The 24,375-nt window shown below is 39.6% G+C and overlaps 1 protein-coding gene across 8 annotated transcripts in view; it reads left to right on the top strand.

The window, feature by feature from the left end:
* Positions 1–24,375, top strand: part of LOC136838784 (alpha-(1,3)-fucosyltransferase C-like) — an 87,435-nt gene that overhangs the window by 10,766 nt on the left and 52,294 nt on the right. For 4 of the 8 annotated variants that reach the window (XM_067104314.1, XM_067104318.1, XM_067104319.1 and 1 more), the window contains exons 2-4: positions 3,722–3,840; positions 8,593–8,694; positions 18,178–18,353. In XM_067104314.1, the coding sequence (XP_066960415.1) occupies positions 3,734–3,840; positions 8,593–8,694; positions 18,178–18,353 (385 nt within the window). In that variant the 5' untranslated portion in view covers positions 3,722–3,733. Of the gene's footprint in view, positions 1–1,180; positions 1,331–3,721; positions 3,841–8,592; positions 8,695–18,177; positions 18,354–24,375 lie in introns of those variants that run through there. The other 4 variants (XM_067104317.1, XM_067104316.1, XM_067104313.1 and 1 more) reach the window with 4 other exon arrangements.

The raw sequence follows: 24,375 nt of genomic DNA, 5'->3' as shown, positions 1-24,375 counted from the left end.
TACTTACGTCTTTATTTAGATATTAGTTGTTAATTTATCTGTTTTTCTAATAACAGATCTGTATTTCCCATTATCTTCAGTTACTGCTTTCGAACGAACTCCATAATTTTTGGAGGCTTGAACTTCATTCAAGTCAGTGGCCCCTGTGGGCTTGTTCCATATGAATAGGGTTCATATTTTGAATAGTAAAAATAATAATGATAGTAGTAGTAATATTAATTGTTAGCAAAATTTTGCAAAGTTATCCCAGGTTTGGAAAAAGATCTTCGACGTATGAAATTATAAATGTAAAAAAATCATTTGCATCCTTTGGTTGAGAAAATAAGTCTGCGTTTGAGTAGTCATTATGTAAACCCAGCATGAAAATACTCGGAGATATGTAGCACACACGTGATTGCTAACGTAAGCTGCAAGTTTGAAAATGGCGTCATTGGCAGTCAACGCACTCGCGCTTGCAGGTGAAGTCGGACTTAGCGTTCTCTCTGTACGTGGTTCATACCGGGTTAATAATTGTTAATCCGACATAAACCATGTAGAGCAGAAGAAATTTGCCCTAGTCGTCTATATCATCCGTCCACTTCGGTACCTCTCGTTACGTGTTTTTCAGAATTAATTGGTAACAGGACGAGTTGACCAAATAAATGAGTGTGCATAACCAACTCTTGATTGTAAAGTTTGTTTACAGATTTAAATATAGAAACTTTTTCGTGCCTCCATTGATATTGAAACTGTGGTTGAAGTATGTAGATTTGATAAATGGTAGTGGTTATTAGATACAAATATTCAACCCATTGTTCAAGCTATGGTTTAATAACTTGAAATGGTGTGTAATGGCAGTATTTGATTCTAAATCTTTAACTTCGCGAATTAATATTTACTCCGAAGCAGTTTTTCAGTTGAATTCTTACTTCGGTGATATTTCTGAATTTACTAAAGCAATCGACAACAGCTACCGAACTTGTTAGAGTATGAAATCCGTTACAAAACGTCTGACGCTTGAATATGTGTGTAGTTATGGATTCAGTTCAAAAGTACTCTGGATAAGGAACAAGTAAATTAATAAATAAATAAACACCAACAACGTTTTTAAACTAGCCTGTATTTTACCACTAAAGTGATTGATAAGTCGATAAATTTTGGCATACGATGCCGAAGCCAGCATCATTACGCAGCTGTGGGTGTTGCCTATGCTCCCATATATGGACCTTGGGACGTATGTGCGCCGTCTGTTGTTCCTTATTAACTGTGATTGTTGTGTAATAATATGTCAAACGGATTATCTTCATTTAACGTTAATGGATTAAGCCCTTCATGTGAGAGTTGTTTAACGGTAAGTGGACAGGAGAGGAAAATATTCGTGGCTTTTTTTCACATGGTTTTTCAGAAAAAAGATCAGTTGGCCTCCAGGTGAATTTTTTAGCTGTTCAGTTTTAAATAGAATTTCTGACAAAGGAATTACTTAATTAATGTAGATTTGTTACTAGGGGAACAATGAAACCTCACCTGATATTGCTAACCAAATGACCTTTTATTGCTTGGTAGCGAAATACTTGGATAAACATTTCACTCCTTTATGTTGCTTATGAAAAAAGTCGTGGCATCGAGAGAGTGCATGTTATGTAGTCATTATTATTATTATTATTAAATTTATCCGGGGTAACTCTGTTGTTACCCATAAAGTTAACTAACACGCAATCGTGTCGTTTCTGGTCACGATCGATAACTAATCACGTACTCGTCGACGGAGATAAGCTTTTGGCCGTACCTCGTGGCCCTTCTTATCGCTGCCTTACCTCGTTTGATAATGCTGTCTACAATTGAGCTGTTTTTAAGGATTCGGCAATAATATTGGTAGGATTGCGATACCTAAGCTGTAATATAAAAAAAAAGAAAAACTTCCTGAAGGTATCCAACCGAGCAATACATATGTATATAATATATATATATATATATATATATATATATATATATATATATATATATATATATTTTATTATATTACATATATATATATATATATAAGATTTTTTAATCCTGCCTGGGAGGGTGTTTTAATGTGTGGAGATTTAAGAGAAATATTTCAATATATTTATATACTTTATAATTATATATATATATATATATATATATATATATATATATATATATATATATATATATATATATAATACAGTAATATATATATATATATATATATATATATATATATATATATATATATATATATTATCCATATATATCAATACAGCAAGGAACGCGTGCTTGAGAATATCACTAAGTCCACGTCGGAAGGTGAGTGAAAACCGGGACTTTGAACAAGTACTTTCGTAGTTTATTCTACATTTTCAAGTTCACACTGAATACAAAAGAAGTTGACAGGTTTATATACAAAAGCAGAAGGTGGGGGCGGGGTTACAGTTTGTCAATCTGGGCAGGATGTTCTTTAAACAAAAAAGACAAGGACAAAGGATCAAGGGATAATCCAGGGTGGAAGTAGCTTTGATGAAGACACGCTCTAGCAGTTTTATTTTTCGATGGTCGTTGATCTTGTAGATGACCGTTGACTTATCCCAGTTCATCCCATGGCCTGTCTTAAGCCAGTGATCCACAATGCCATTATTTGATAAGCCTCTTGAAATGGCATAGTTGTGTTGGGAGCTTCTTACTTTTAGTCCTTTTGATGTTTGACCAATATAAATCTTATTACATTCTTTACAAGGAATACTGTACACAATATTGTTTGAATTTGGGTGGGCTATTCTTAATTAGTTTACTTCTCAAAATATTATTGTATTTAAATACTAAGTTAATATCAATAGTTTTTAAAATGGGCACTTCAGGAATGAAATTACGATGAAATGGTAAACAGAGAATATTCTTAAGTTCGTTGTTAACACTGGTTGGTTTATAATATGACTTTTTTGCTTTATTTTTACAAAGTTTTAAAAAATATGGAGGGTAACATAATGAGTCTCCTATTTTATCAATAATTTAAAACTTCTTTTATAAAATTTTATATATATATATATATATATATATATATATATATATATATAATATATATATTTATATTTAATTATATATACTCATATTTACTGTAGCATATTGACATATACATAAACATATCAAACGTCATGCAGTATGAAGGGATGGGGCAGCAAAGACACAAGTAATATGTATTCTTCTTGCTTAAAAAAAGGGAAGTCTATGACTGGTGTAACAAGAGAGAGATTTCCCATGTGTGTGTGTAATGTTCAGAGTAATCATAGGGAGAGTAAATGCTCTTTGGAAGGAAAGCAGTAACTTAGAAAATTCAAAGACAGACTAGAAAACAAGGGCATCAGATGGATCACTGTAAGTATGAATACTGCAAGATTGTAAATTTCATTTCTTGGACAAGAAAGGCGGTACTAAAGAATTATACCATTGACTGAGTTTGAGAAGTGGGGGAAAGTTGTCCAAATATCAAAGGCTCATGAATGTAGATGTGTCACAGACAAATGGCATACAGTGTATGAGTCATGGGCTGCTGAAATGTGAAAAAGCTTTGAGGTTGATTCTGTCACAAGTACTGTACAGTATAGTACTTTATCTGTGATTCAACATGTAAAAGATTTTTTATAGTAAATACTGCTACTTTTATATTAAGAAAGCAGTGTTCTTATTGAAAAGTATACTGTACAAGGTTTTCTCATTTTATGTCTATATCTTTACATTACAGTCTGCTGGAAAAATGTTCAACTTTGCTGCTGTTGCAATTCTGGCCCTGTTTTTGGCATTCATTTGGATAGTTGCATCTAATCAATTCCCTTCAGATGAGTTTCAGTCCAGAAAAACAGAGTAAGTAAGCTTTGCATGTTTATTTTATTGTTAAAATTATGAGGTGCAGTCACCAGTTGGAGAAAGCTTAGTTTTTCCTGAGAATACAAACCATTTCATTTGTAGTTGGAAATGTTGAAGCTTAACACTTTCTCTTCTGCCATGTTAAAGTCAAGACGTCTCTTGTTTTGCGCGACCACTGTTTTCAACTGGATTGTGAAATTTGATAATATATCTTTATTGTTTTTGTATTTTGTAGGTGTTTCGTATGTCAGGGATGCTAGAACAAGTACAGTATATAATGAATTATTTTGTTTAGCAGCAACCTGCATCACGGGCTTCGGATTTTTGTATTAAGTAGTGTTTGCTCAGTTAATTAACCTTTTCTTTACAATAAGACTGATTGATTTGATAATGAAGAATGTTATAAAAGAGAAACAAAGCCGTGATTTTCTAGGGGAGTAGGCAAGTTTCCACCTCTTGCCTTTCCTGCACTTTCTTGCCTTTTTGGGTTTGGGAGTTTTCTCAGGATTATCCTTCAAGATTTCCTGTGAACAGTCCCTTCTCCTGAAGAAGAGATGCTGGTTTTCACCCTTCACTGGGACCAGGTTTTGGCAGGAGCTCCTGGTTATTTATAAAGTTTGTGACAAACTTTCAATGAGACTTCTATAGAACATGTAGATCAGTTCCCTTCCCGTCAGCCAGTTTCCACCGAGGCAACTTTTGTATGCATGATCATGTGTCTATGCTCCTCTGCCCCCTTCTGCCTTGGCCTCTTCCTTCTCTTGGTTGTTGGGCCAGAGGCTCTGTTTTGGCAGTCTCTCTCTAGGTTTTTGGCACTCTCTCACCAAGTCTTCGGCAATCTCTCTCCAAGTCTCCAGCTATAAGCCAAATGCAAGACGGTAAAGTAGGAGTAGGAATAGTTTCTGTCCTTGCCCTTCCTCCTGTCTTTGAATTCTTCATTGCTTGGGTGATCCTCTGGAGTTCCCTGGAGTGTTCCTTCTGTAGAGAGCACTAGTCTTGCTCTCCTCAGAGTCCAAGTCTGGGAGAAATAGTCTGTATAGCACAATCCCTCACTCATGTCTGTCTGTTGGTTCCTTTTGGAAAAATCTTGTGTTACAAGTTTTTGTTTGCAGTTTCTGTTAATATTTATGTGTTTGGTGGGGGGGCATGCTTGTTGGATTACAAAATTTAATTTTTTTTTTCCTTATATCTGTTAAGTCATCAGTTCTGATGTTCTTCTCTTGTAAATGCCAGATATAACAGGAATGAGGTCTGCCCTAGAGTGTACACCTCTGGAGTCCTTGGAATCTTTTTGGTTAAAGTCTTGTATTGTAATAGATGTGTACTGTGCTCATGATAACATCAGTTCCTTTCCTATGCTTGTGTCTTATGCCTGCTTGTACAGAATTTGTGCCCACATGCTGCTTGTTAAGTTTCCATGCTTGTTTGTGTGCACTGTTGTGCCTGTCCTCTTGTGAGTTCAGGCACTGTCCATGCATGTGCCTGGACTCAGCATGCAGATGTCCATGCTTGTGCCTACAGGATGCTATGATTGGCTTAAACATTCTATGCAGCCATGTACTACCTTTGTCTGGACGCTGTGCATACTCTGGCAATGCCCAGTGCTTGTGAACTTGCATACCAGGTATGCACATGCTGGCTGGCTGAATCTCTTGAATGCACACATGCATTGACTATGCTTGTATACAGAACAAATTGTGCATCATACTTGGTGCCCCACCATCACAGGGTACCCAGACAAATTTTCTGACCTGGCCAAAGTCATATGTGTGGGATATCAGTTCAGATTGTTTGCGATTCTTTGCCAAGTTTCCTTGCTCCGCAGAGTACTATTAGGTTTGAGCATTATTACCCCCAAGGGATACGTCAGCTTTCTGTCTTTAAGGGAGGATCCTTGTCACTTGCAATGATTGGTTGGATCTAAGGAATCCATACCATTTTATTCCATGCAAGTAAGTTGGATAACTTAACCTTCAGCTCTTATAAAAGTTCATTCTCACGCAGTGTCCTGTCACAGAATTAGCGTACTTTGTGAGTACTGGTCAATTTCTAATCAGCTAACGGCATATGAGCAGCTGCTCAATGTATTTTAAGATGTGCTTGTGCATTAAATGGTCCAATTCCAAAACAAGGTCTCTGGCATGTACCTGCAAGGGTGTTTGTGTTTCAGATACTCATTGGATATGAATTTCTAGACCATAGGAATTTTGGTCTGAGGTTTTTTGATATTCTGTATATTGACAAGTATTTCTGTAATGATGTATGCTCACCACTAGTGTTCGATGTTACTGTACTTGCGTTAATGTTGGCAGTAGGCATTGAATGCACGGTAATTGTGTTCATCTTTTTGGTGGTCTAGTACCGTCCCTGATTGGGATATTCCTGTACAGGACTGATCAGTTTTCTGCTCGGTTGCATTGGCCAGTGAAGGTTTTGTTTGTAGATGACGGTTTTCTTGATGGAAAATGTCTATGCAACAAGCCTCAGCAAGATCCTGCCTTACTGGCAGCCCTGTTATGTCCAGCTTGGAAAACAGAGACATCTTTATGAATGCTTGAAATGTACTGAAGGCTTATACCTTTTCCCAATCAATCTGATCAGGTCACTTTTGAACAAGTTTCAAAGCTCCAAAAATCCATTCTTGACTAGTGGCACTAGTTTTGCCATATTAGATAAGGTTCACTGACTTTCTGGATTTAGTGATACGTGTACCTGGGAGGCTTCGTAGGTGGAAAAAGATTCTTTGTAAGCCATATTTTTGACATTTTCTGAAGAACATTGCAATATGAAGTTTTCACATTTGAGATTTATTAAGTAAAGCCTGGGATATAAGGCTTTTCCTCAAAGGTAGCCAAGGCTGCTGTTGTAATGTATTCCAGTGTTTTTATTAAAATTTAATTTGCAATAAAATTTTCTTATTCAAACTGATAACTTACCTTGAAATTGGCTTTAGACTACATGGGAAGTGAGACAGCTGGCCAATGGAGACTGGGGAGCCATGTATGCATTTGCTAAGTTACTGAGTGCCTTATCATCCTCTTTCACGTATTGGAAACTGATGTGTCTGGGACAATGGGCTATATTATAACTACGTATTAGGTTTGTAAAAACAAATTAATCTTTATGAAATTAAATGTCTAAAAGCGTTTTGGTGATATTTCAGTTAGTATTTTTTGTGTTATGTTAACCATCCAGAAGTCTTATTAGGAATGTTTAAGACCATTTTGTTTGTAGGTAAAAGAGGTGCTACTATGTTTAATATCTCTTTCACTTTTTTTTTAAGGTGATTGCTGGTTTGGTATTGTATGTCTTAATGTTATGTTATTACAAGACCATAGTTTCCATAGGTTTGTTTCTTATTTTAATGCCAGTTTGATGTATTTATGGGTCTCATTATGTTGCAATACATCTGAGTTGGCAAGTGAGAATATGGTATGCAAACTGTGTGTGGGGAAAGTTTTCAGTTCCAGTAGACATTTGCTGGGGAGATCCATTTCTATCTTGTGTAAATTGTTTAGTTTTAGATAATGTTGTATTAATGCTAAGTAGGAATAAGGTGTAACTAATCATTACCCAGATACCCTCAAAGTTTTTTCCTTTTATGCTAACAGTTGACTCCTGGTATTTGTGGGGGATGTGTACCACAACCCACCGTGAATAGGTAAAATCCGCGAGTGCTTGAAACCCCACTAAAAATGCTTAGAACTGCCTATTTTGATAGTTCAAATAAAAAAACCCTCTAAAAATGCATATACCTAAGGATTTTAATAGTTTTATCACAAAAGTGCATTTAGTCTTGAAAATGGTATGAAAATACAGCAGTTAGTGAATATTTCTCAGTGAAAAGTAACACAAATAGGTGAACTTTCCACGAATAATGTGCAGATATGTTCCATAGAGAAATCCGCGAATTGGTGAGTCTGCGAATCCGGAACCACGAATAGGCGGGGGTCAACTGTATTGCCATTGGGTCAACTTCAGTGAACAATAGCTCTTTCATTTATCCAAAAATAGCCTAGAACATATATATCCTTAATCAACAAAAGTGAGCTTAGGGAATCTGGATTTTATCTCCCCATTCAGTATTCCTAAAAGTTGGAGGTGATGAGTGTGCTTTACTTGCATATCTTGTCAACAATAATTTATAACACTGAACATAGAGAAATCTGCGAATTGGTGAGTCTGCAAATCCGGAACCACGAATAGGCGGGGGTCAACTGCATTGCCATTGGGTCAACTTCAGTGAACAATAGCTCTTTCATTTATCCAATAATAGCCTAGAAAATATATATCCTTAATCAACAAAAATGAGATTAGGGAATCTGGATTTTATCTCCCCACTCAGTATTCCTAAAAGTTGGAGGTGATGAGTGTGCTTTACTTGCATACCTTGTCAACAATAATTTATAACACTGAACTTAGCCCAGTTAAAGAGAATCACTCATTTTCTTTACATTATGATGGTGTAGCACAAACTCGTTGGAATAGCCAGTGAATTGGAAATAAAGTTAATAGTAACCTGAGTAATTATAATCAACTTTTATGGCCAGAGAATGATTCCCTGATTATCCAGAGGTTAATGAAGTGTTTGACTCATGTGCTGTGGGTAGATGAAGAAGTTATTTGCTGGTGAATGGTAGGTCTTTTGAAATGCAGAATTCAAAGTGTTTTCTTGTATTGTATGTTGTCAGTGATTACTGTACTGTATTTGATAATGTTACTATTAATAATGATTTTTTTCCCCTTCAGAATTGAAAAGAAACCTTCAAAATGCAGCCTACCTAAGAGAATTCTCATGTGGACAACACTATGGGGAGAACAAAGCTTTGGATGGGAGAAAATATTTTACAGGTATGAGTTTTAAATCATAAGTTAGAAATCATAATTAAAATATTATTGTATGAATTTGATTTATTGCCCCTTCACATCCAGTTATTAGTATTAACTTTACTAAGCTGACTTATTTTTATTAGTAGTAGTAGTTATCATGGCCATATTCTTTATTCCCTCATTTCTACAGTAGGCTCAAACCTTTTTGAACAATTATTTAAGCATAGTGGCTTGAAAGATATGTGCAAATTCAAGCTTCCAAACTTGCCAACAGAACTTGAAGAAACATTGAAGTCATGAATGAGTTGGTCAGAAATTTCAATAAAAAAAATCAAACTGGGTCAACACATTTTCCCATAGATAGTATATGATAGCATTTTTAATATCTGGAAAGAAGTTATTAACACTTATTAAGAAATAAGAATTGGAAGTAAATCTCCAATGTTGTATTTATCATGAAGATTTTATCTAGCTAAATCTTTACCAGCGTGGTGAGATTTCACTTTTCAAGGTGTTCTTTATTGACTTAGCTTAAAACAACTGCCACAGTTGTTGGTGGTTAGTAAAGCCCAGCAACTTGGAGTACACAAAACCCCCAACTTTGGCCCTTTATAACTGGAAATATTCAGCCAACCGAGATGAAACTCTGGCCCTAGAGGTTTCCCACTAAGATCTGTAATCGTGCCAAATTTCATCGAAATCTGTTAAGCCATTCCAGAGATCCAGATATTGATTTTTGCCGTTCAGGGGATGTGATAGGGGTGGGTGGGTGGGTGAGGGTCTTAACATATCTGTGGAGCAATAACGGTAAAAGATACAGCTGGAATACTTGATTTTTCTGAAAGCTCATATTCTGGAGGAGTACCTTTTGGGGTTTGTTTTTTGAAATAAATTGTTCTTACACGAGTACAGACCCTCGGTCTTTACATATGGGATTAACTTTCAGCTAGCTGGAAATCTGACCGATAAACTTTTTGCAAGGTGGTTATTATAACAGTTACGGAAGGTTGGGGCAGAAGGACCGCCCACCTAGTCGTAGAGCACTCAAATCTATATGATTTACTTTTGGCTGCAGTCTCGATGAGATGTGCATCCCTTCTCTGTCCATGCCACAAGGCTTTCTCTTCTGTTTGGATATTTTTTTTGTTTATACATCATGTATATTGATATATTGAAACATTTCATCATGTTTTTCTGTCTGTAATATGATATAGTATTCACTTATTTTAGCATAAGTTTTGGAGCCTTTCTCCTCATACTGTATATCATTTTAACTTGAACACAATGTTTTTTATTTTTTAGACTACACAGTTTCTCGGATTGTTGTAATGTTTTAGTTTTTTAGATGTTGTGTAGATGGAGAAGATAGAAACTAGATGTGTTTTTTCGTGTTTCTAGGTCTCGCTCTGTTGGAAGCGTATCCCTCTCAGAACTTTAGTACCCCTTTCGCGGTAGTGGCTTTTTCTCCCACTCTGTTGACAGTTATGCCTTACAGAACTTTGGAGCCCCTTCCGCAATGGTGATCCCTGGTGCTCCGTCTTCTGAGGCTCTCATGAAACAGTGTTTGATGGAGTCAACACTGTTTTTCGCGAGAGATTCACATGTGTTGTGAAGAAGAAGCATTGGAGATCTCCATCTCCATCTTCTCCTCCATCATCTTCCCTTCGTCCAACCATGCCAGTGACCCTCCACTCCAGTGCGGCCGTCTCGCTGATGAAAGGTGTCACGTCCAGCTGCTTCTCGTCCATCGGTTTTTCACTTCAAGCAGAGATTGGCGACTCGAAAATCTACAGCAGTGTCGTCTTTCCCCCGATCCCCCGTTCTTGTTTGTAGGAAGGATGGCAAGGCTCCTATTAGAATCTGGGGTAGTGAAGGCTTCTGAAGTTCAGCCGATTTTCTTCTGGCTCCTGCATTCCTATGACAGTTGTGAGAGATTCCGCATGACCGCGGACGTGTTTCCAACTTAAATCCACGTACCCTCATCGCTCACATGTCTGTGACATTAGTCACCGTCTTTCCAGAACTCCTTGTTCACGCTCTTCAAGAAGGCCCTGTGATCTTCATTTAAGCTTTCATGACTGTGTCCTGCCGCACATCCGAGCCCGTGAAGACATGCACATACGTGCAGTTGTTTCATCCCAGTCGGTCATCTCATACGTTCTCACACTCAAGGGAGCGATGGGTTCGTTGTTCGAGTTTGCATGGCCATGGACGTACAGCTGTCGCACGGGGTGTGGAAGTTGTCTCAAGATGGTGTGCCCCATAATGGACCATCAACCTCGCTCGCATGAAAGGTTGAGAAGAGAATGGGATAACCTATGGCCATGCCACGTTGAAGCACCAATTCCTGTGTGTTCACTGCCTCGTTCATTCTGTTGAGCAAAGAGCATTAATAGAACTTCAGTGGATATCTAGAATGGCACTGAGTCACGTCCACAACCATCCAAATCACGTCCACAGCCCCCGTATCACACCCACAGTTGTCCTTTCAGTCACGTAGGTAACAGCCAACGGATGTTGCCACAGTAATGGCCGATGGATGTTACCTTATCATCTGCATACAAGCAAACAGGATCGTTCTGCCAACTTTTACGTCCTTTATGATGTAAGTTGGTGGGGGTCTTTTTCACGATTGAATGTATTCAATCATCAGACCCATATGGCCATCATTATGGGAAATGACAGTCTTTCTGTTGTGTTCAGCTAGAAACTTCAACAGTTTTCAGGTAGAAAGAAATCTTGTTTCATCATTCACATCTGAATTTTGACTTCTTGATTGTTCTTACTCTATTATTAACCTTTGACTTTCTGAGCCAAGGTAGTTACAGTGCGTCAGTACGGATTTCTTCAGATTCCTGATTCGTTTTGGAGTACAGGTTGGTTTCCTTTACAGTTAAAATCTGTAAAACCCTACTGCCGTACGCTTCCAAAACCGGTCAGTCAATTCTGATTTTGCAAGGTTTTTCTTGGTATGACCAGAATTATTTTCTAACTCCGTTAGACCTATGGATCAGGCCTACTCCTCGGTACAGCAGCCTCATTGTTTTCTTCTGCAATACTCTTCTTAGCACAAATATGAAGACTAATTCTTGAAGATTAAATGTGGGGTCGTTTGACGAGACCTCCCCATTCCTTCCTTTCCTCTCTCAGAGAGGTGAGAGGGCTTATCCTAATGGTGAGACGACTGCTATCCCCTTGGGGTGTTGTACACATTTCCCCTCCAGAGATACTTCGTGCCTCAAAGCATCAACTGAAGGGTATTCATAAACTCTTCAAGAGGTTAGGTTAGGTTGGGTACCTATTCTAACTTAGCCTAGCCTAACTAGTTCTAGTCTAATCTAACTAGGCCTGAGCTTCAGTATCCTGGGTCTTCTAGTTTCATAGCATCATCAAAGTCTAGGTTTGGATAGGTTAGGTTGGGTACTTAACCCAACCTAACCTAGCCTTAACTAAACCTAGCCTAACCTGACCCATTTTGCACTTCAATAACATAGATCTTCTTGACTTTCAAAGCCTCCGGTCCAAGGATAGGCTTTCCGTAATGTTGTTAAGTAATGGTACCTTGGTAGTTCCTTAGTCAACAAGAGGGGGTTGGGGGCTGGCGTCCTATCATATCCTCTATTGACGGTGCACATTCCATTGACATTGTGGGTGCTTGGGTTTGCAGTAGCACATTCTCAGCACAGTGGTCAACCAGAGACATTTCAGGATGAGGGATGTATGACAGACAAGTTTGGTCACTAGGGTCAGTGATAGCAACAATTGGTCTTGACACCTCAACATTTCAAAGAATTGTTTGATCTAGGAATGTGTTCAGTTAATCCTTCAATCTCGACACTCTGAAGTTGTTACTATTTGGCTCTGTCTCTACTGACCATAGCATAACATCGACAATGCCACATTGAAAATATTGCTTCTCATCCGATCAGTGAAGTTAGCAATGACAGGGTCAGGTTGGTACTTGGATAAGTGACCCCCTGGAGCACCAGATTCTGTTAATGTCTAGGAGATGCCTTTTGCATCCATGGTCATAAACATTGGGAATAGTCAGTACTTGGATAAGTGACCTAGAAACTTGTTTCGCATCCATGGTCATAAACGTTGGGATAGTCAGTACTTGGATAAGTGAACTCCTAGAAACTTCAGATATTGTTGGCTCCTAGGAGACATCTTTCGCATCCATGATCCAAGTCTTGGTTCACAACTTCCCATAGTTTGCCTGATGCATCGGAAAATCAACTACACCTCCAAACTAAGTTCCAACAACTTGTTCTTGGTTCCTACTCAGTCAAGAAGTGGTGTCTAGCAGCTCCTTTTCTTTTGACTTGATGTAGTTGCACTCGTGTGTGGAGTGGGAGATGCAAGCAGTGACTATTGCTTTTGCTGCTATTACCAGTTGGTCCACAACCCGAGGAGAGAATATTGTGAGGCTCATGAGGCAGTTCAGGAGCCTCGGTGTCCGAATAGGCACTCCTTGAATAGCAACGATGTCAAGGTAGTGCCATGGTTACACTACCCTCCTCCAGAGATTTTTCTTCAGAACATTGACCAAAGTGGGAAACTCTTGGAACTTAGATACAGTTCTTGTTAGACTTTCAAGAGTCTCATGATCCAAGATAGACACTCCTTGGTGTGATAGCAACGACACCATGGTGATGTTGTGGTTACCAAAAAGGGCCTATTGTCCTTTCTTCTACTCTATGGCAGTGCAAGTACACGAGCAAACAGAGGTACATTCAGTACAGTAGCCAGCCAGACATCACAAGCAAGATTGATGTAAAGACAACAATTTTTCGATGAAGTCAGGAGATAAGGACATTTGATCTTGGCACCTTGACTAACGGGAATTTGTTCAACCTCTGAAGAAGCTTGATCGTAGTCCTTCTTTTCTCAACTCTCTGAGTTGGCCCTCTTCTGATCTGCCTACCCATTCTACATACTTCAAAGATGATCCGCGAGATGGATCATTCTCCTTCTGTGGTCCTGTGGCACCAGTGACAGTGTGACATCTATGCAGCCTCCGTAAACTAGTCTTTCATCCCAGTGTCAACGATTTGTTTGTTAGCTCCAAATTGCCTGAGAAATGGTATCCAGATTGTCATTTCTCTGACTAGTGAGATGATCAAACAAGTGTATCCTGCAACTTCCTGGTGGACATAAGTACATTTCGGACAAGATCTCTTGAGGTCAGGGTTATCGACCTATCCATCACACTCGGGAAGAACCTGTCAGTCGAGTACTAGGCTGGAATGTAATCATGCAGATCACATCCGTCTTCTTTTACCTTGGGACTTTGCCTGTAGCTCCTTGGACTCCTTTTTCCTTTGTATGATGGTTACTCGTCTAATCATTTAGCTCACCCAGCTCTTGAGGGACAGGTTGCATCTCACCTAAGGTGTGCGGCTGCAAGGAGAAGGTGTGTGTGTGTGTGTGTGTGTGTGGGACTGGCCTCCTCCCTTTTTCCTGTCATCCTTCCTCTTCCAGTGGACAGAGGAACAGTGAATGAGCCGCCACTTGCTGGATTGGCGTGCATGCAGGTGATGTAGATGACTGAGTATCCTATCTATAACCTAGTTCTATGTGGATTAATAGATGCAAAGCCTTTCCTCTCTCTAGCAAGGTGATAGAGGGACTGACTATGAGCAAACCTGTTGGTTATTCTTAGCTTTATAGTCTCCAACCTTTTTGAATCAAGGACGTTACATTCCTTTAATTCGAAATGCCCAGAAATTTGATGATTGAATATCTCGTGTTGTTCAGGAGTTCATAGTTACAGTCTCCTTCCCTTGCACTTTCATGACCAGGAAGAGAGTACCCATGTGAGCCGAACTACCAGTCAGTTCAGAGATTTATTTAGAATCTTCCTCCAAAAGTAAGTCTCCCACATGTAAAGACAGAAGGTTTGTATTCGTGTAGGAACAAATGACAAATTTTTAAAGTAATTTGTATTTTTTTTAACATACAAACATGAGGTCTTTGCATACAGGGCCCACCTCTTACCATTCCTCATTCTCTTACCGGGGCCAAAAGGTAAACTATGTAGATTTGAGTGCTCTCTGACTAGGTGGGCAGTCCTGCTGCCCCTACCTTCAGTAACCATCTTGGAAAAAATTTAACAGCTGGATTTCCAGCTCACTGAAAGTTAATCCCCTATGTAAAGACCTCAGCTTTGTATGTTAGGAAAAATACAGATAACTTTAAAAATTTGTCATTTTTAAAGTTATGGCAGGCCATTCAAATTAGCCACCAAAATTCAAATTTCCTGGTGCTCAGGTATGGACTGCTTACAACATTAGAAGAGATGCTGTTTTCTAATGTTTGTGAATAGCAAGTGGTGTTAGGAGAAGCTGGCTGACTTACTGTCAGTTATCTATCTATCTATATAATAATGCTAAAACTCTGAAATAATTGTTTTTTTGTTTGTTTGCACACTGGAGCACACAATCAAGCATTAATTTAGCTGCCCTCCCCTTCCATCTTCCCTCCCCTCCCTGAGCACAGGATCAAGTGTTATTTTAGCTGTGTCCTCCCCCTCTCCTTCCCTTTCCTCCCCCTTCCCCCTCCATCTTCCATCCTCCTTCCCCTTCCCCTTCCCCTTCTCCCCTCCCCTCTCCCCTCTCCCTCACCTTCCATCTTCCCTCTCCCTCCCTTTCCCTCTTCCATCCCCCTTCCCTCTTCCATTCCCTTCCCCTTCTCCTCCCCTCCCACTCACCTTCCCTCTCCTCCCCTTCTCCCTTCCCCTCACCCTCCCCTTCCCCCTCACCCTCCCCTTCCCCTCTCCCTTCCCTCTTTACTCTTCCATTCTCATTCCTCCCCTCCCCTTCCCCTCCCCACCCTTCCCCCTCCCCTTCACTCTTCCCTCCCTCCCTCTTCCCTCCCCCTCCCCTGTAAACAGGGCTGGTGCTGCCGCAGACTTGTCCTGACTATTATCAATAGGATATGGGTATGGGAATGGTATGGTATCGATATGGGTATGGGTATGATAGGGATATGGGTATGGGTATGTTACAGGTGTGGGTATAGGAAAAAGGCTATAGTTCTGAATAGTATAGTCACTTTTTATTCTGGTACACGATGGCAGAAAGTAAACATGGTGTGATATATCCATCGAGTTTCAGGTTGGTAGCAAGTGGTAGAGAATCTTCATATTAATTTACTAAGGACATCAGTGTTTCTGACGGTGTCCTTGGCCTGTCATAAGGAGGCGGGGTGGGTGAGGGTTTGTTCTGGTTAGAATGGGTTCATCAGTCAGTATATAAAGGGTTCCAGATCTTTGGTGGAAGGGGAGCTGAATTTGGATTGGCTTAGTGCCCCTGAATGAAGCCTTCTCCCAGATGATGATGGTTGCACCCATCTCCATATGAAGAAACATTGGAGACAGGGTGGGTGGTGGTATTGGGAGGATTCTTTATAGCAGATGGAGGCAGCTCCTGATTGGTCCACCTCGCTCATCTCACGAGTATCAGTGGGCAGCATTCTATGGGGCACTTTTGGGCAGGAATACTGGTGGGTGGCATTCTACATGGCACTATCAGGAGGAGTTATGTTTCCTGTGTAGTGTTAACGCTAGGTCTTTACTTTCCAATGTGTAGAGCCTCCATGAGGTGAAGGCGGTGATTGTGTGTTGCATTATCAATGATTCCAATATTGGAGGCTCTCCATATTAGAAAGGAAAGGCCTAGCCTTGACACCACAAAGGAAACGTTCCTCCTCCCAAGAGTGGCATGTAGAATGCTACCAGCTGGTACTCCTGAGCCGAGCAAGTGGACCAGTCAGGAGCTGCCTCCATCTGCTGTGAGTTACCTTCCTAATACCACAACCAACCTTGTCTCTGACATCCACATGCGGAGAAGGGGGCAACCCAAAGATACGGTCAGAAACTCTTGATGTTTAGTTACCGTGTGCTATCATGCCATGTCTAACTTCTGCCTGTGTGTACCAGAATAAAAAGTGATTGTTCTCAGAGCTATTGCCTTTCCCCTTATCCAGGTTATGTACATCAGCCAGCTCTTAGCAGATATCAGCCTTGAAGAAAAGAGACTAGTAAGAAGAATTGATAAAGACTTTTTAGAAAATTAATTCCACTGATGCTGCCATTCTTGTTAACAGAATAATAATAATAATAATAATAATAATAATAATAATAATAATAATAATAATAATAAAAAATTAGTGTTAGCAGAATACAGGAATCATGTACACAAATAGCGTACAAATTTACATTAAAGTGTAGTGTACACTCTTTGTAATGAAGGGGTTAAGAGTCTGTACTGTTGCTGTTATTCTCATATCATAAAAGTTGAAAATGGAAAACCCCCACTCTCTGTTCAAATTGCAGTAAAAGTACCAGCAGATGACTTGGTATTTTAAAAGGTTATTTGACTAAATAGATACTGTATTCTTGTAAAAAAGGGATTTTGACAAAGGAAAAATCTATTTCTGGATCAGGTCCTGTGTCAGCCGGTGAAAAAGTCCATTCAGCACTTATTTCTAGGTAATTCCGTTGCTAGATACCAGAGAAAGCTAAATGAAATGCTGGAGTTACTACCCCCAGAGCGAGCTCCATTAGATGGAGTTGTGTATGGAAAAGGGTGAACTATAAAAACACGGAACCTTATCCTATAGAGATCCCAAAGTCAAAAGTCCCACAGAGAGGTGCCGTTACAAACCCATGCACCACTTGCATTCTGCTAGTTACAACAAATTGATGTATTCATTCACCTAATATGAGAATTAGAATTCCTACAAACTTGGAATTCTTTCCCCTCAGTCAGCATGCAAGGTCCAAGCTTTTCGCTCATTTGCTGTTAGTAAAAAGAAATTATATACATAAAGTAATGGACATCTTAAGCAACACCTGGTGAAATTTATAAGAAACAGAGGTTTGCAAATCTCTGCATGGGGTAGAATTTACTTTCTTAACTTTTGAAAAAACTAATCTGTTATCATTACCCATATTTGCTTTTGTTTTTACAGTAAAATTCGCTACAATGGGGTGAACAGTTAATTGTCTCTTGCCACCCAAGATATTTATAATTTTCAGTGAATTCAGAAATACTACAGTACTATAGAAGCTCTTAAAAACCTTTGTCCTGAAAGCTGTTATGCAGCGAATAAGTTTTCATTCTAAAAAATTTAGGAATCTAGTATAAATGTTGAAAAGTACTGGATCTCTACTTACACTGGTGTTAAAGGAAAAGAAAATGGTAACAAAGCAGCCAACACTGTTTTTTCGTGTGATGATTAAAATGTAGCTGTAGTATGTATCAAGTAAACTTGTGTAAAACTTTGGCTGGTATGCTGTGAAATAAGTTTTTGTGAATGATTTTGAGATTAACTTTTTTATTAACGACTTTTTTTTCCATAAATATTGAGAAGGGCACTTTGCATTCAGAAATATATTTTTGTGCAATGAATTTACTACTGTATAGTATTTTGAATTTCTTGAATTATAAAGTTAATACTATACGGTACATAGTTGAGCTTCAGACATTATTACCACAGGCAGGTGTCAAGGCAGTGTGAAGAAAGTCATTGTGAGTTGGTTTATGATCATCGCCTACTAGACTCGGCAGATGCTGTAGTTTTTCATCCAATTGATCTCCATCCTGATTATGTTCTTCCTGAATACCATCCGCCCAATCAGATCTGGATCTTCTTTACCTTAGAGGCTCCAGCAGGTAATAGCATTGATTTAACAATGACCAAAACCTGTGTTTTTGGAAAACCATAAAAAACAGTAAGTCCCTGAAACGTTTCTTATACAAAATTTTCCAAACTTAGGAGGTATTTTAGCTTCAGTGGCAGTGATACCATATTTGGTATTATTTTTATGTATTGAGACCTAGTGGGAGTTCAAGCAAAAAATTAAGATTAAGAATGGTGGAGAGAACTTATTGCATGTCTAACCACATATAGAGAGAAAAGTTGAAGTAAAAATTTTTAATGGTCATGTTATTTCATTATACAAATCTGTTGTTGAGTCTTACAATCTTGCCTACCCATAACAAAAAACATAGATGTAGAATATACTGTACTGTATTTGGGATGAATTTTACATACTGTTAAAGATAACATATATCTATCTCTGTGCCAGTAGGTGAGTTGGTATTCAAACAGAAGATTGAATGGCTGCCTAGATGACTGGTACACCTGATCTCCACCGGGTGTGCTTCAAATGTTTTAACTCTTGTCAGAATGCTCCTTGCTGCCACTGTGTATAGATGCTTGTTGGTATTTCATGGTTTTGGCTGTTTGCTGCTATCACGGTGCAGTACATTTATTTTTCATGGGATGTCTTCCACTGGAATCACGGCTAAGAACATCAGGTTCTGTAGGAATGGTTACTGTGTTAGCAGGATGTTGACTTTGTAGGAGATACACACACTGTTTGCGGCAGGTGCAATGGTATGAAATGTGATCTTGAGAATAGATGTGAGGAAGTAGGGATTTTCAAAGGACTTTCTGCATAGTGTGCAATCATTTTCATGTTTCCCTATAAGAGATAAGTTGCTGGTGCCCTCGCTTGCCCTTAGCCCAAGCCTAAGACTTTCCTGCAACAGTTGGAAGAGACCTGCTGCCAAGGAACCGAGTCGGTTCTCAGGGTGATGTGGTTCTGTGCCCTCCATCACCTGCCTCTCCATTTTTTATGTTCTGAGTCTTGTTTAATGCGTTAGCCAAAGGATCTTTTTGGTAAATGTTAATCTTCGCAATGTATGTGACTTCTACCATCATCAGCACCTAGTACTGTATGAGGTTGATAGTACCAATAGGACTAATTATATAGGTATAGACAGTGCTATTAATAATAATGTTTCTGTAGTGAGTTGTACTTATTCTGATGTTATGTCGACTCTCTCGATTGTTTAACCAATATCTTCATGTATTGCTCATTCTAAATCCTTGTCTGCTAGCCTATTCCTTTTTTGCCTTTGAAATGCACTTGTTCATTCTTTACATGCTTTTGCTTCTGCCTTGCTTAATGTTTCCCTTCCCAAACCTACCATGGTTACAGTAGCATCTATTGTCTCCAAACTAGATATTCTAGCAACTTAGCTGTCTAAGGATGTGTTGTATGGGAATGCTCTCATGTCTGTTGATTCGCTTTCAGAAGAGGTGGAAGAGTTGTTGGGACCCCCGTCTCCTCCTCCCAACATTTGCCATTTTCTGTGGTGCTTCTTTTCTTTTGTGTGTTGGCTGCTGTCACCTGTCACCAGTTATAGCCGCCTGTTACCAGGTGTTGCTTCCAGTCACCAGGTGTCGCCTCCTGTCATCCTCTGTCGCCCTTTGGTGGAAGAAGAGTTTGAATCTGAGGAATCTCCTTCAGTTTGATCAGCGTTTGCTGGGGTGTTTTGCCTTGCCTTATCCTTATTTAGTCAAGGAAAGAGGCCACATAGGGAGTAGGTCTCAGTTGTATTCGAGTATTTCAGCGCCCTTTAAGCATTTGGAGAAAGAGAACCCAAGCTTTCTCGTTCAATTAGAGTGCGTTTTGTAAGTTGTCACTCACTCTGGCTCACAAAACTCCCTGTAAGTCTGCTGGGGCTTATCTTCTGATGTTTTATGAAGTTGCAGAGCACCGCGTCTTGTGATACAGGCACTTATTCATTGCTTGAACCCTCTTCAGTTGAAGATCCGGTTTTCTTTATCTCATTCCCTTGAATAGACAAACTTTATACTGACAAGTGCTTTGGACTTGCTGAAATGGAGTTTAGAGTGTTGAAGTTTATCTTTTATTGAACTTTCGCTCTGTATAATTGCCTCTTCTCTGCTTCAGCTTAGAGAGGTTGTGGTGCCAGCTTATGGAGTTCGCAGAGCCAGCTGTAAGTGTTTTTGGCACCGGTGGTAGTTTAGCGAGGGAGAGTGTTAGTTTTTAACTTGTGCATTCAAAACTCTTTCTGATGCTGCAGGCTAATGTTCTCATACTTAAACTAACTTGGTTTGGAAGAAGCACGAAGACTTAAGCTCCTATCTGTAGTAAAGGCTTGTGCTGCACAAGATATGGCAGCTGTTTTGGTTTCATATGTATGGTCAATTGCAGGCCTCCTTGCATGTTTGGAGAGGCTTTGGAGCAGAACCGTAAGTGGTGGAGGCACTGAAGGAGAGTCATGATTCCTTTTAGGTTTCTCTCCACTGATTTAGTCTCCTATAGCTGTTCCTTTGTGTGTTCTCCAGCAGAAGTATCTCATTTTTTAGTAGGGGATTATAAATTAGAGAGAATGAATGGAGAAGGTGTCAGTAATTCACTGGGATTTTATCTTTTTGACTTTTTCCTAGCACCATCAGCAACCAGAGATTGGTGCCCAGTGTTGGGTGTACTATTGAGACTGAACAACTTTGTGTCTATCCCCATGCTTTTTAGTTTTTCCAGCATGGTTTTAGTGACTTTCCAAAAGAACGACCTGATGTTTTGGTGAACTTGCAGGAGACATTTTTCTGATACCAGTACATCCTCAGTTATGCAAGCTCCTTTGAGGTTTATTGCTGTTCAAAGCGCTGTGTTTTGGCTTTTGTGTGTTGCCTCCATAAGTATTAGTAGGGACTTTGTTGCCCATAGGCTGATGGTGTCGACTTTTAGAAGCGAGAATTCTTTTCTGCTGAGTCAACTGGTTCAAGTTGGCCAACTCTGTCAATAGTATTCCAAAAGCTGAGGATCTCTTGCTTCACCTGGCTCAGTCTCTGTGCATTATGATTTTCAGTCAGCTTCCCTAACTCCTCCTCAATACATTCTTATCTGTCGGAAGACAAATAGACACTTCTCAAAAAATTTTAGCCCTTAATGATGCTTCCTACACGGTAAAGGCTTTCCTTGTTAGGAAACATTGCCTCACCGTAGAATTTATTGGAATAATCAGCCATAATTACAGTACAGTCTCAGTATAAGAGATTACAACATACAGCTAACGTTCATTAAACTTGTAAGTAATCCAGGACCATCACTGTCGCCAGGTTCTGCAAGAGGGATGCCGAAACTAAGAGTTGACTAATTTTATTCTTAAATCTACATCCAGGTCTTGTTTTTCCCTCTGTCTTGTAACATAAAACAAAATTTTGACAATTTTTGTTACACTGACTTACAATACACCATAGAATGGTCAACACTACATCTGGTAAAGCCTACAAGACGTCAGGTTGGTGGAAAGACCATTGAAGATTCCTAGTAGGTTTATCCTTGGTCAGAAACTAAGTCATAGTAGAAAGATTGCTTCTTTGAATGAAATGAACAACATGATATTTGTTCAGTGGTTCATTCTGCAGGACAGTGTTTTTGGTGATTTAGGATTCAAGAAGAACAAAGCTACCTGCAGAATGGTCATTACATCCGCAAGTTTAATGGTTGCTGTGGAATTAGAGGAGTGCTCAAATGTGGACTTATTAGCATGCAGATTAACGGGAACAACCAGTCTATCACTACTCCTTTGATGGCCCTCAGGCTTGAGCTGTGGATGCATTTCTTTAAGTTTGGCCTAGTTCAGACTCAATGCCTTCCCCCTTTATCTACCCTAAGGAAGTATTGAGCAAATTTCAAGTACAGGAATTGCTCAGTTCCTCCTGTAGAGCCCTAGTAGCCTCTGATCAAGTAACTTTCAGACTTGTAGCTCTCTCAGTAGATGTATCTCTTATTTTTCTGTTAAGGAGAAATCAACTCAAACTACCGAGTTACATGCACTTCCACTAACTTTTGCATCTCACACTTAACTGCTTGGAAATGCTCAACTGTATCCTCCCAATAAGAGGATTTTCAAAGGTATCATGGGTTTTTATCCTTAATCAAGTGGAAAACAACTGTGGCCTTGTATCAGAAGCAGTGGTTTGTATATTGCTCAGGGAATTTTCAGCACCTGTACCCCTGTAGACATCAAAGTGTCTCTGCTTTCTTAGATGTAGTAAGAGTTTTTCACTGTCTACTTTCAAGGTCATCATTCTATGCTGTCCTCAGTATCGCATCGTGCAATTAGTTCTGACTGATGATCAGCACCTGAAGGTGTTGAAATCAGTTGAGGTTGAAGCCCCTACAACTTAGTATCAGTCTCTCTGGAATTTAGAAGCAGGTCTAAATTTTATCTGCAGATCCTTTTGAGCCTCTGGAATGAGTTTGATTGAAGTATTGTATTTACTAAGGAACTCTGTTTTACAGTACAGGGTGTATTTAGCACTGTTGGCAGTTAAAAGAGTAAATTTATTGCAAGTACCCTCCTTAAGGCTGATGTAAAGGGAGTGCTATTTCATCATTTTGCCTGAGAGCTGAGAATGATGTTACGGCTAAGGTTTTCCAAGAACTGTAAGGATTCCGATTTTGAACATCTTTGGTGGGGAAGAAGAGGAAACTCTTTTCTATCCTGTTGGGGCATTTAAAACTTACTTCAGTTAAGCATGGAAGAAGCACAGTTATCCTTTTGTTTTAGAAAACCTAGTGTCAGAGGTTAAGCCTGGAAGAGTCACAGTTAACTGTTTTGTGGTTTTAGAAACCTAGAACATCTTTGCTAAAGGTAAAGCCCGGAGGAGGCAGTGTTAACCTATTGTTTCATGTAAGTAACTTAACAAGTACAGTAATTACATAGCTATAGTTTTAACCTCGCATGGCAGCCTTTTGTTTAAAAATCGCAGTAGCACTTTGATAGTTAGAGTAGGTGACAAGCCCTGCCCACTTAACGGGTAGTGTTGGAACAGCATAGCCAGTAACAGCATTCTGTTTTGTTGACACACACAGTTAACATCGTTATGTTTGCTGCAGCTTTTTCCACTAGTTTTTGGTTATTTCTCACTGGATTTCGTTGGAGTATTGTCGCTTTTTGTGTAGCCTTCAAGCTTTTGTTTGCTTTTGTCAGCTTTTTGGAATTAGATATGTCTGATTTGAGTGCTTCCAGTGTTTGTTAATGTAGCGAAGGCTGTAGAACTAGATTGGCTAAGGTATGTTATGATTCTCACACTTTAGTAAGTTATGATTTGCACACTATGTGCATTAATTGTAGAGGGCAATTATATTCTAAGGAGAATACTTGTGATGAATGCAGGGACTGGGATGAAAGTCGAAGGTTCTTGAATCTCACCTTAGTAAACTTGAAAGGGATAGGAAGAGAAAGGCGGCCTCTACAGCCAAGCGTAGGGCCTCTGTTATCCTAGATTCTTCCCCTAAGCCTAAATCAGATCTTAGTCCTGCTATTCATTCTTCCCTTGTTACCGCCTTTTCTCCTGTTCCCAGCCCTCCCACTATCAATCCACTTACTCCTGTGCCTGGCTCCCATGCTTCCAACCCCGATGCCATTGCCAACCTTGAATCCAGGTGTAAGAAGAAGTTAAACCTGGTGGTGCATACTGTGTCTGAGATAGGGGCATCCCTGAAAGTCCTAATGTAAAAAATGTTCTGTGATAAAGTGTCCAGTGAAGTGCAAGTGGGGGAGGTGGCTACCCATCCCGCCGGCTCTCCTAGACGAAGGTCACTGTCCCGCTCCCCTAAACCTGGGAGAAAACATACCGGAAGTACAAGGGAGGCTGGTGGCGTTTGCCCATGAGTAGTTGCTCCCTCAGTCGAGCCTGTTGCATGAACCCAGGTGTCGACAGACGGACTCTGGAAAGGCCTGACTCTGCCTGTGGATCATTTGTTGTCAAGTTTGGATTCTGATTCTAATTCCAGGTGCCACAGGCACTTTCTTGATTATCCCGGCCATTGAAGATGCATGTGGACGACGTCGGCTGCTCGTCTCT

The sequence above is a fragment of the Macrobrachium rosenbergii genome, chromosome 5 (genome assembly GCF_040412425.1).
Source record: "Macrobrachium rosenbergii isolate ZJJX-2024 chromosome 5, ASM4041242v1, whole genome shotgun sequence".
Classification (NCBI taxonomy): Eukaryota; Metazoa; Arthropoda; class Malacostraca; order Decapoda; family Palaemonidae; genus Macrobrachium; species Macrobrachium rosenbergii.
Note: the sequence above shows the minus strand (reverse complement) of the source record. Positions and strands in the feature narration are given on the sequence as shown.